This window comes from Echinops telfairi, unplaced genomic scaffold (genome assembly GCF_000313985.2).
Source record: "Echinops telfairi isolate 266 unplaced genomic scaffold, ASM31398v2 ScPeMD7_7453;HRSCAF=8491, whole genome shotgun sequence".
Lineage (NCBI taxonomy): Eukaryota > Metazoa > Chordata > Mammalia > Afrosoricida > Tenrecidae > Echinops > Echinops telfairi.
The window spans coordinates 1,551,508-1,563,299 of NW_022111353.1; the positions used below are offsets into that span (position 1 = coordinate 1,551,508).

General features: G+C 36.3%; 2 protein-coding genes across 2 annotated transcripts in view; both read right to left on the reverse strand.

Annotated features, from left to right (window-relative positions):
- Positions 1-715, reverse strand: part of LOC101647189 (olfactory receptor 12D3) — a 27,816-nt gene extending 27,101 nt beyond the window's left edge. The window contains 2 exon segments of the mRNA XM_013008488.1: positions 13-642; positions 644-715. Of these exon segments, the coding sequence (XP_012863942.1) occupies positions 13-642; positions 644-715 (702 nt within the window).
- An 8,101-nt stretch (positions 716-8,816) lies between these two features.
- LOC105979899 (olfactory receptor 5V1) lies at positions 8,817-9,769 on the reverse strand. Its single transcript, XM_013008491.2, is given in 2 exon segments — positions 8,817-9,652; positions 9,655-9,769. Coding segments are annotated over 2 exon segments (948 nt in total). The 5' UTR covers positions 9,767-9,769.
- Positions 9,770-11,792: the final 2,023 nt, after the last annotated feature.

Here is an 11,792-nt window from a genome sequence, read left to right on the forward strand (position 1 = left end):
TATAGACAGAGCCTTTTGAAGCACACTGCAGGACCGGTGCTTAAAGAGAAGGAAGCCAGTAATATAAAAGTAGGAGAGAAGAGTTAAGAAGAAGGCCCCCATGGATATGCTGCCTGTGACAACAGCAAGAAGCCATTGATTGAGTAATGTATTGTTGCAAGCAAGTTCTAAGAGAGGCTTGACATCACAGAAGTGATTGACTATCTGAGAGTGACAAAAGTCAAGGCGCGCCGTCATGACTGAATGCATCAGGGCATAAAGTAAGTTGGTCAACCAAGCTGCACCTGCTAGCAGAAGACACGCCTGGTGGTTCATGATGAGCATGTAGCGCAGGGGGTAGCAGATGGCCACAAAGCGGTCAAAAGCCATGATGGCTAATAAGATGGCCTCTGTGTTTCCCAGAAAATGGAAGAAATTGAGTTGAGCAATGCAGCCTAAGAAGGAGATGATTTTCTAAGAGGAGAGAAGGTTTATGAGCACCTTGGGCAGAGTCACTTAAGAATAGCAAATATCCATACAAGAAAGGTTTCCCAGAAAGAAGTACATAGGGGAGTGGAGTTTGGGCTCCAAGATAACAATCACTACTATCACTCCATTGCCAACCAATTTTATCAGGTAAATAATAAAGAAAATCACAAAAAAAGAAAGATTGTAACTCTTGTGTGCTGGTCAGACCAAGTAAAAGAAATTCATCCACTGTAGTGGCATTAGCCATTGCTGTGGGAAGCTAATATAATAATAACAAGTTGATTCGGGGGGAATTTAAATGTACACTGTGGGGGTTAAGTGAGGCAAATGTGTCATGTGGAGGGATTTAGTGATGAGTTGGTGGTGCAGTGCTTAAGGATTTGACTGTTAACCAAAGACTAACAGGTCAAACACTCCAGGCTCTGAGGATGTGGCAGTCTGAATTCATAACGATTTGCAGTCTTGAAAACTCTGTGGGGGAAATTCTACTAATCAGCAACAAGTGTGGCTTTATTTGGTGGAGATGGACTTACAGAGAATGATTTAACAAGTTAGCACTAAATTTACTTAGGCCAAAATTGAGTAAGACTGATACACATATCAAATACTTACTCAACAAAGTGAATTAGATCAACAAAAGCACCATGTTATAATAAATCAGATAGATATAACGAACATGAAGTCATAACTTTACATCTGACACTAAAATCAGGGTGCTAGACCATTGTTTTAAATTTTTAATACATTTGCCTTTAAAAAAAACCCCAGGATAATAGTTGTTCAACTTACTAAGTTCTGTGATCTGGCAGGATCATAGATCGAGCCTAGTAGTAATTTCTCCCACTTCTTCTAAAACACATAAAGCAACAAAAGATGACAAAAACCTGACAGCTTAATCCTTCAGGGAAACTGAATCACAAAGTTGAGATAAAAATAAAAGCACAATTTAGGGTTCATAGATAGCATCATGGGAGTGGGGTGGACTGTACTTGAGAAAACTCAGAATGGTATTTGACCCTATCACTAGGCGTGCCAAACTTTAAACAAAACAAACCCTCCCCCAACACACACAAAACTCCCCAGCTGTTAGCCCCAGAAAGAGAGTGCCTCACAGCGAGTGGAAATTTCTACAGGGGAAAATTGTAAAGGCATTACCAACACAACAGGGCATAGAGGAAGACATGCATAGTATGACTCAAGAGAAGAATGAAAGCATTGTCCTTTGTGGAAGAAAAGAACAGAACTATCCCTGTACCAAAAGGAGTGGGGGTATAGTTCATGAGCTGAAGAAATAGAAGAACTACCCCTAAGCTCCCCACCCACCAACACTAATGTTCCTTGCTAATAGTCAGTTCTAAACTAATTGTCATCAAGTCAGTGCTAACTCATATTGGAATCTACTACCCCTATGGTTTATGAGACTGTAACTCTATCAAAGTGTAGAAAGCCTCATTTTTCTCCCACAGAGAGGTCGGTGCTTTTGAATCCCTGACCTTGCAGTTAGCCGCCCAGCATATACCCAGTAGGACAATAATTAGTTCAGAACATCATAAGTCAATGTAAGAGTCCAACAAAAGAACTTCTTGGGTTGACAGAAATATGGCAACTTTACAATCATAGTAATTGAGGAATCAGCCAGAAAGTTAGTTAAGGATCTAGTAAATCTGAGCAACACAATTTACAAAATTGGCTAATAACCTATATAGAACTCAAAACCCTCAAAGAAAATGTTCAAATGTACATTGAACACTTGCAAAGCTAAGTATATAGTGGTGCTTTTTTAAAGCTACAAAATGTTCACAAAGTTAAAATCAATTAAGAAATATTTTGACAGAATTAGCAAACATTAAATAAAATATATCTAGACACTTTGTTAGTGTTTGAAAGTAAAAAAATCACTCCTAAATAATTAATGTGCCAAAAGAGAAATCAAAGCATAAAGTAAGAAATATTTTAAGCGGAACAACAATGAAGACCACTCCCTCCGTCACTGCCATTGAGTCTATGCCAACTCATAGGCACCCCATGGGGCAGGGTAGAACAGCTCCTGTGAGGGTCCAAAACTTTTCACAGGAGTAGAAAACCCCTCCTTTCTCCTGAAACAATGAAGATAAGCCATATCAAAGTTTTTTCACTAAAATGATAAGGAGGAAAAACCTGTTTACCTTAAATTCATATTTAAGAAATGAAGAAATGTCAAAAATGAAGAAACTAATGTTTCATTTAATGATGTTAATAAATAAATAAGTGAATATGAATAAATATACCAGCAACTCAAACGTTTTAAAAGTAGAAGGAATGAAATAATAAAACAATATCATTCATTAAAAGATAGAGGAAACATGCAAGAGGGAAAAATGATCAAAAGGAAAAGTGTAAGTGACCACTTCATGAATTCTAGTAGATTGCTAAAGGAAAAGACAGATGAAGAAAAAGAAAATAGAGAGGAATTCAAAGTACCAATGAAAAAGAAAGCATCTACAGGTCCTGTCAATATTATGAACAACTTTATGCCAATACATTTGAAAATACAGGTGAATAGTGAATATGTACATTATAATAATCCGTGATCACTACTGTAGAGTTATACAAAGTGATACACTAAGAAAACATTTTAGGTAAATCAAGATGGAATCCTAAAAATGTTCGGGTCAGCCACAGGAAGGCAATAAAAGATACCCAGAAACACAAGAACCAGAAAGAGCAAGCAGAAAACAGCAAAGTGCCAGGTTTACACTCTAATGTATCAGTAATCACCATAAAAGTTGATAAATTTAAAAGAAAGCATGGTCCAACAATTTGATGTTTACCAGAAACTCGCTTAAAAGTTAATAATCTAGCAAGTTAACCATGAAAGACTGAAAAATAAGACATATCATGCAATATTATGAGCATGTAATACAATAATTGATTTCAAATTAAAGAGAATGACTGAGGATCAAGAAGGGATTTGTATGATAACAAATAATCAAATCACCAGGGAGACATGATAATCCTAAATGCAACAAATAGTAACCCCTCAAAACACACAAAGCAAAAGCTGATAGAACTAAAATGAGAAATAGTAAAATTCACAATTATAGTTTGAGTTTCAATACTCATTTCTCAATAACTGTAAGAGCTGATATTTGACGGAAAGTCTCTAAGGATATAGTTCTGAATGTCACAAATGGGAGAGCATTAAAACATTCATGAAAAATAATTAAAGGATAATGGAGTCATTTTATAATTATTTTTGAAGCACAGTCATATATGAGGGTAAGTCAGAATGTATTGCTATAAAAATCACAGAAACCTTTATTAAATAAAACTATCAAAATAGGAAGTGTTGATTCTCAACATATCCCCCATCTAGGTCTATACATTTCTGAAGAAGTTGTTCCCATTTCTGAAAATTTTGGGGACGAATTCTGTGTTCTCTATTTACACCACATCCAAATTACAGTTTGGGCATCCTCAGGGAACTCAAATTGTGTCCCTTTTAAATGCCTTTGGCTTGGGGAACAAAAATGAAGTCCAAGGGAGGATGATCAGGATTATAGCGTGTATGCGGGAAAGTTTCCCAGTGAAAGTGTCACAAGGAGGCCCTTGATACCCACAAAGGATGGGTAGGCACATAGTCCTGATTTGGGGAGCGGTCGGGGGCAGGGTTCAGCACTTTGCTGGTCCTTTTCTCACCAGTGTAGTTTTCCATTTTCTCTAACATTCTTTATAATGTGCCTCATGGTTGTCCTGTGTCCTTTGGGGGAAATCTACAATACAATCCTTTTGGAAGTTCAAAAACACCATCGCCATAAATAACACTCTAAAATGACCTCTCTGCCTTGAGTTTAACTGGCTCGGCCAATCACTTCAGAAGCCTCTGTTTCACTGGACTTTTTAATTTAAAAAATTTTTTTGGTCAAGCATTCTAATGACAGTAAGAAGTATACTGAGAGAATTGGTCTGCAGTCATATATTCATTATAGCGACATTTTAAAACATGTTTAGTCTGGACTAAATCCATGCTTGTCCTAGAACCATAGTGGTAATAATTTTTACTTTTCCTTGTAGGCCACTTAGGCAACAGTCACCAGTAAAACCACAGAACAGACCCACTCACTTGAAAAGAATTGAAAGGTTATCTAATCATAATCAACTGAAACTATATATCAAATCGATAAGAAACTATAGGAAATCCTGTGAGTTGTGTGTGTATGTGTGTGTGTGTGTGTATAATACATACGTTTGGATGAAAATGAAAGTTCAATGTCTCCAAATATGTGGGATGCAGTGAAAGCAGTGATATGAGGGAAATGTAAAACATGAATGTTCACACATCAAGGAGCCTTGGTAGCACAGTAAACTACGCACTGAGCTGCTAGCTCAGTCATTTGAACTGAAAAGCTCAAACCCTGTCCCACAGGGCTTCTGTGACTGGGAATCAAGCCAGTGGCAGTGGGTTTTTGTTGAATGATTACATTATGAAGAAGGAACAATCTCAACATAATAATATAGATTCCTGTCTCAAGAAATTAAAAAAAGGATTGCAAAATAAAACAAAAGAAATTTATATGTGCCTTAAACAATTGATGTATGTATGGATTGTGATAAGAGTTGTATGAGCCCCTAATGAAATGATTTAAAAAAAAAAAGAAAGTTGAAGGAAGAAAATAATAAACGCAGAAGACGTGAATTAGTGGAACAAAAGCCAGAAGTGATCAATAGGCTCACACAAAAATGCTCAATTGATTTTTGACAAAGGTCCAAAAGCAGTTTAATAGAGAAAAGATTTTATTTTTGACAAATGGTAGTAGATGAATTGGACATTTTCAGTTGGAAGTAAATAAATAAACACATAAACCAACCAACCTTTATCTAAGCCTCATATCTTATTTTTTAAATGGAGCAAGAACATTAATGTGTAGCATAAAACTGAAAATTAAAAAACGAAGAAGAAAACCATCAGGACGTGGGGTAAAGTGTTCTTAGACTTGATACCTAAAGCACAATCCATTAAAAAAGAATAACGATTGGATCTCAGCCTAATAAAAATGCCTTTGCTCTGAAAAATTCCCTGTGAAGAAACTGAAAAGATGAGGTATAGATTTGTAAAAAATGTTTTTTGAAGTCATGTGACAAAGGATTAATATCTAGAATATAAAAAGAACTCTACAAAAATTCTCTTAGAAAATGATAATGTGACATAAGAAGACATTTCACAGAAAAGAATATAACCAATGGCAAATAAGCAGATGGCAAGAGACTTAACATTATTATTTATCAGGGAAATGCAAATTACAGCCACAATAAAGTATCACAAACATTTATCAGAATGGTCAAAATAAATAATAGAAAAACACTGCGGTGAAGTAGAAAGCTAACATAGGAATTGCTGATGATTTCAGTGTTTCCTATTTATATGGAAGGCAAGTTTCCAGGAGCTATTAAAATTGAAGTTATGTAAACATATGTTTTGAATTATGTGCAGATATACTTATCTGTATTTATCATCGCATTTGCTTCATGATTTTAATAGTTAAATACTAGAAGACATCTAAATATCAGAAGTAGAAGACTAGAAAAATTATGTCTATGAACTGGAATAAAGTGCAGCTTTTATATACACATGTAGACACACTGAGAGAAGTGCAAAAATTATATAGATTATATGGGAAGATAGATGATAGCTCAATAGGTAGTAGATATAAAAAAATTGAACATTTTTACATGAAAAAATTGTAGCTCCTCTTCATGTTTACTGCATTGACTGACATTGAAATTCCATATTTACTGTTTATCTATTATAAAAACTACTCTCATTAAATGTTATTTAAAATTTTTAAACATTCAGCTCTATAATTCATCCACACAGTCCCCTGAATACAATGCTATGCTCATAAAGGACATTTACAAGTTTGCCAGGGCGCACAGCAACGTGAAAGGTAAGCAGTGTGTATTTGTTGATTAAGCAAGTGGTTTTCAGTTATAAAGGGTCAACTGTTTCAGCAATTCATTTTGGATTGGGGTGTGCTCCAGGACATTAATGATTTGTAATGATTAATCAGCATTAGTAAACAATATTTTGAATTTAAGTAAGATTTGAACGTTATGATTGATGAAGGAAAATAGTTGCATGAATATGGATATGGATTACTTTCTTCAATATCGCCAATTCTACTTAGAATATTTTTTATTTATGGGGTATTGCATTATAGTGAGTAGGATTTTGTTCAAAATGTTTGCATATATGTTCATGAGGAATATTGGACTCTGCTTTTCTTTTTTAATGGTGTCTTTGGCTGCCTTTGGTATTGGGGTAATGCTTGCTTCATAAAATTAATTCAGGAGAATATCATCCTTGTTATTATTCTGGAGCAGATTGAGTAGAATTGGTGTCAATTCTTCTCTTAACATTTGGTAGAAATGGCCCCCAATAAAATGATTTAAATATATTATGTATATATATTTGGTATAATTACCCAGTAAAGTAATCTGGGCAGAGCCTTTTTGTTGCTGTTGTTGTTCAGATTAATTTCTTCTTTTGTTATATGTCAATTAATATTTTCTACCTTAGTCTGTATTAATTTAGGTAGGGAATATGTTTCTAGAAATTGTCCATTTCTTCTAAGACTTTTAAGTTTTGGCAGAGTTCTGTTCCTCATCGGGTTATGTTGTTCTCTTTTATGGCTGGTTCTATTGTGATACCACTCATTTCATTTCTTATTCATGCTACTTGCAGCCTCTCTTTTTTCCCATTATTAAATTTCCTAGGAGTTGAAAAAAATGTATGAATCTGTCCAATCAAACAAACCATTTCTAGTCTTGCTCTTCTTTCTATTGTTTTTGTTTCTTTTATTTCTGCTTTAATTGTATTTCTTTCCTTCTGGAGACAGTAAATATTTTTGTTTGTCTGCTGATCTTTTTCTAATTGTTGGGTTTAGAAGATGGTGTTGGTTTTTCTTTCTTTTGGGATGTGTGTTTTTATGACTATAAACTGACTTCTGGGCACTACTTTTGCTGGAAAATAAAATACCATGTGGCCCAGAAATCCCACAACTTAAAGAAATAAGAGGCAAGACATGGACAAAAACATACACATCCATGCTCATTGAAGCAAAGAGCTAGAAATAACCTAAGTTCACATCAACATATGAATAAATTAACACACCAGGGCATACACACACTGCAATACTGTGCAACATTAAAGAATAATGAAGAATCCGCAAAACACCACACAACGCAGAAGAACACAACACACAAAGGATGTGTGTTGTTGCATTATCATCTAGAGGACAGAGCAGAATTGATCCCTGGATTTTCTTAGACTATAAATCTTCTTAGACTATAAATTTTTACAGGAAAAAGGCCCATCTTTCTCCCAATGTTCAATCCATCGAGTCCCCTCTGTGCTGCCTAACTGCATAGTAACCCTTTGCCCCGATTCAATTATGGCTCAGAGTGGGCCTATGTAGGGTTTCCAAGATTGTAAAGCCTATAGGTGCCCAACTACCACTGCTGACCCACTCTGAAAAGGAGGGGCCTGAAAAGAAAAAACAACAGGGGGATGTTTTTTTCCCAATGAAAATAATTCACACCACGCTCTGTTTATCTAGTGAGAAATCTGGCATATACTCATATGCTCAGTCCTGGAGTAAACTCATTGCAACTTACACCCTCATGATTTCTGTATTTCTGGGGGAGTCTCTACTCCTCAGGGTAAAATGTGGGATTTAGAAATTTTGTTATAATTCTGTCTGAAATGAAAATGAACTGATCATTTTATGGAAATTGAATGAGAACATATCAAGAGAAACATTATTTGGCCAGTTTCAATGGAAAAAAGTGTGTTGACAGTGTATGAAAATGATGATTCTGAATTCCTTGAGAGAAAATGTTCTTATGATTTTGAAAATATGCTAAATGGAAGAAGAGAAGTGACAAATTGTGTAAGAAACTGAAGCACAAGGAAATTAATAGTTCATCATAGGACAAGAGCCCAAATTAAGAACATCAGATTAACTGAAGAATATTATTGACAGGACTCTAATTTTTTAGAACTGTAAAATACAGGCACAATGTAGAGATAAGAACTTCATAAAGAAAATTATGTTCATAAATGCCACATTAACTGCTTAAATTTTATTTAGAAACAATTTCAAACATACAGAGATGTTTCAAGATTAAGAGGAGCACAAAGAATGCCCACACACCCTTTACCTAAATCATCTATTTTAACATTTTTCCTGGTGGCTTTCCCATAGAAATCTACTCTTAATGCTGAGATCTTTATAGTAATCATATGATTTCAGAGGGATAGATACTTCTCTAATATTATTTCTCCAAAGACAGAAAATAAGAGCTATATTTCAAGAGAATTGAAATTTGGAGACGGTCACTTTTCGTCCCACAGTTTTCAAAGCACTTCTTATGTCCTTATTCCTCAAAGTGTGAATGATGGGGTTCAGCATTGGGGTGACCACACTGTATAGTACAGATATCAGCCGGTCTTTGGACAAGGAGTACGATGAGATGGGCCGCATATATGTAAATATGGAGCTACCATAGTAGAGAAGGACAATGACAAGGTGGGAAGCACATGTAGAAAAGGCCCTTTTCCTGCCCTCTGATGACTGGATTTTCAAGATGGTGGAGATGATATACAAGTAGGAAAGGATGATACCCAAGAAAGGAACCCACCCAATGAAGACCCCAATGATGAGTAGCACCAGCTCATTGACTGATGTGTCCCCACAAGACAAGATCAGCAAAGGGGGGATGTCACAGAAGAAATAATTAAGCTAGTTGTTGCCACAGAAGGGCAGGCGGAAGGTCAACACCGAGTGCACTACTGAGTTGAGGAAACCACTAACCCAACAGAAGGCAGCTAACTGGCTGTAAAGCATCTTGCTCATAATAACTGAATACCTTAAAGGTTTACAAATCACAATGTAACAGTCATATGCCATTGCTGCCAACAAAAGACACTCGACCCCCACAAAGAAAAGGAATGCAAAGAGCTGAGCCACACAGCCCCAGTAGGAGATGTGCTTCTTCTCTGAAAGGAGGTGCACCATCATCTGAGGAACGTTGGTGGTGGTGTAGCAGATGTCCAGGAAGGCCAAGTTCCTCAGAAAAAAGTACATGGGTGTGTGAAGTCGTGGGTCAGCCAGAGTTACCAAAATAATGAAGATGTTTCCTCCGAGGTACAGATATAGATCGTAAGGAATATGGCGAAGAGTAAAAATTGCAAGTCATTTAGGTTGGAGAATCCCATGATGATGAATTCGGACAGAACGGTTTGATTTTCTCCTGCCATGATGTTTCCTCTCGGAAGCTGAGAGCTGTCCAGTATAAAGTATAGTAGTCATGTGCTCTAGCAGTAATAATCTGCAAAACAAGAAAAAGCAGTTTTATAGATTAAAAAAAATTGTTGTCTACATTGGGATAAACACTAGGAGATATAGAACCCAGGAGGACTGGTGGCAGATGGTTAAAGCACTCATCTGCTAATCAAAAGTTTGGTGGTCCAAACCCACCCTCCATTGAAGAGAGATGTGGCCATCTGGCTCCATAAAGCTAACAGGCTGGAACTGCTAAAGGCAGTTCTACTCTGTCCTATAGGGTAACCATGAGTCCGAATGGACTCAATGAAGTTGGGTTTGTTTGTTCTTCATTTGTTTGTTTTAATATAGGGTCCATGACAAGTCATTACGGTGCCCACCAATCATCACTTTAAAAGCCCTTACATTTAACATTTTCTGTGGGATACACATCACAGGAATTAGGAAGAACTTCGTGGGAGAAATATAAATGTTAAAGAGCCCACACTCTGCAGTATAAGGGCTATTTATGAAAATGGGGAGTGGCAGACCCCTTTCTCCACATCCTTTTGTGTCTCCAAAACGGCTGGTGAAAATTACCATCAAATATTCACATAGAAATTGTTATGTTTTTTCATCTCACCTTTTGGTGACTCCTTGCTCTCTCTTGCACCCTTGAGGACTGCTTTTTATATATTTAGAATAATAACAAACTATCTCCTAAAGGTGATGGGAAAGGAAGGGAGAGTGTGAAAAATTAGATGGTACTAGAATATGTCTTTGGAAAAGCTCACAAAACAAATGGTCTCCTGGAACAGATTCTTACGATAATGCCTCTTAGATGTGGAAATAAAGATAATATGGAATTTATCATTAAAGCTACTCCCGGTTGAAAAAAAACCCACCTAGGAATAGAAAAATAAACATATTTTATGGATCAGGGTTGGTGATAAAACATGACAAACACTTGGTCGCATTTTACGTTCAAGCAGACTATGCACAACCTGTACTCTTCCTACTATATAGGATGGAAAATGGGTTTCATCTTGAATATCAATTCTGACAAAGTGTAGTGCCCACTTCAGTAAAGATTTAAAGGACATGTTCAAGAACATATGACTGACTCAGATCAAATACTCTGAGTCACCATACATAATTAGTCATCTCCATCAAAAATAGACCACTTCCTAATATATGTCATTGGCTGCAAAAGAAACCCATTAAATTTAATGACGAACTCTTTCTGTCTTAGTCCCATTGCTAGATAAACATCCCAACCATCCCCCCCTGAAACAGATCCATAGCTACACTTTTTTAATCTAGACATGATTATTCTAGATATTTTTCCATTAAAAAAAGATTATTCTATTGTTGATAACTTTCCTCCCCTTACTAAATCATTGGATGCTTAGGATCACTTCAGATTAATTTTATGGGGTATAGAGTGGTTTCAGATTAAAACATTTAAAAAAATTCAATCAATAGGCAAATCTAGCATTATTGCTGAATACGTTTTTCCATTATTGTTTTATGGAAATTAGACTATGTTCACATTCACGTTATATATCCATTTATTTGATTTGTGTCTATTTTTTCTTATCATTAAAAGTGTTGTTGCTGTTAGGCACCATCAAGTCAGTTCTGACACATAAGGACCCTGTGAGCCACAGAGCTAAACACTGCTGCATCCTCACAAGTGTTGCTGTGTTTGAGCCAATGTGGCAGCCACTGTGTCAATCCGTCTTGTTGAGGGCCTTCCTCTTTTTCACTGCCCTCTGCTTTGCCAAGATCCATGTCCATTTCCAGGGACTGTTCTCTCCTGATAGACATGTCCCAAGTATGTGAGATGAAGTGTTACCACGCTTGCCTCTAAGAAGAATTCTAGCTGTACTTCTTCCAAGAGGGATTTGTTTGTTCTTCTGGTCATCCATGGTCCTTTCATTATTCTTTGCCAGTACATAATTCAAATCCATTGATTCTTCTGGGATTGTCCCTAATAAATGTCCAATTACCACATACACA